Raw genomic sequence first — 937 nt, forward strand, 5'->3', positions numbered from 1 at the left:
GGATACTTTTTGCATATCACAGAGATGACAATCAAGCAATTGTTAAGAGGATTTAATCATTTGTTCTCCAACTTTTTTTTCTTTAGTTCAAGTAGCAAACAAAAATTTAACTCTTAAATGCTGTTAGTCGTCTTAAACAATATGGTACCAGATGCTGTGAGCTCCATAACAAAAAGACTTCTAAATGGGTGCCAGGAAGCAAATGAAAAACTAAAAGCATAATTGGATCCCTTTGCAATACAACCTAAATAAAGCAGCTACCTTCCATTCCATTATATAATACTTTGGAATAAAGACTTTTACTGTTAGACCCATTCATACTTACCAGTCTGACCTACATCACTCTCTTCCATACAGTGAACAACACTACTATTGTGTGAATTGATACTGCAACACAGCCACGTCATTTTCAGCCTCTGCCATAGGTCATCGATACCTACGCAGCTGCAGGACGACGACAGCATTGCCACACTCGCGCAAACTGTCATAACTCAATTCCAGAGAGCAAGGCTTGCCATCATCATCTTTCTCGTCTGACTAACTTGCGAGGAATGCGAAGACTGTCAAGAACAAGTCTAACTAACATTTCAGAGAAGCACAAGGTACAGGTTTGGAGAGCCTTTGTGATGGTATTTGCACTGGAAAAGATGTGCTCCCCAACACTTTCAGTAAAAGAGGAGATGACATATTGGTGAGAACCAACTCCTTCGGTAGGTCACCGGTATATCAATCAGACCGAGCCGAGATGTGTGCAAGTGCGACAATCTCTTGTCAATGAGATATAATGAAAACTAATCACTGCTTACGAGGCAATCATGTCACGCCCTCCTTGGCAGGCTTTGGTTGCTTAGGCTTACACTTTCACTGCAGCTCTTTCATCCTTTCATTAACTATTATTATTTTTTCTTCTCAAAAAGAATTAGTAACCACAAATGAT

General features: G+C 39.8%; 1 protein-coding gene across 1 annotated transcript in view; it reads right to left on the reverse strand.

The window, feature by feature from the left end:
• The window catches only part of LOC119594050 (ubiquitin-conjugating enzyme E2 variant 2-like), a gene marked incomplete at its 5' end in the record, with an annotated part of 9,050 nt that extends 8,142 nt beyond the window's left edge, over window positions 1-908 (reverse strand). The window contains 1 exon segment of the mRNA XM_037943084.1: window positions 326-908. Within this exon segment, the coding sequence (XP_037799012.1) occupies window positions 326-488 (163 nt within the window).
• Window positions 909-937: the final 29 nt, after the last annotated feature.

The sequence above is a fragment of the Penaeus monodon genome, chromosome 33 (genome assembly GCF_015228065.2).
Source record: "Penaeus monodon isolate SGIC_2016 chromosome 33, NSTDA_Pmon_1, whole genome shotgun sequence".
In the NCBI taxonomy this organism is placed as follows: domain Eukaryota; kingdom Metazoa; phylum Arthropoda; class Malacostraca; order Decapoda; family Penaeidae; genus Penaeus; species Penaeus monodon.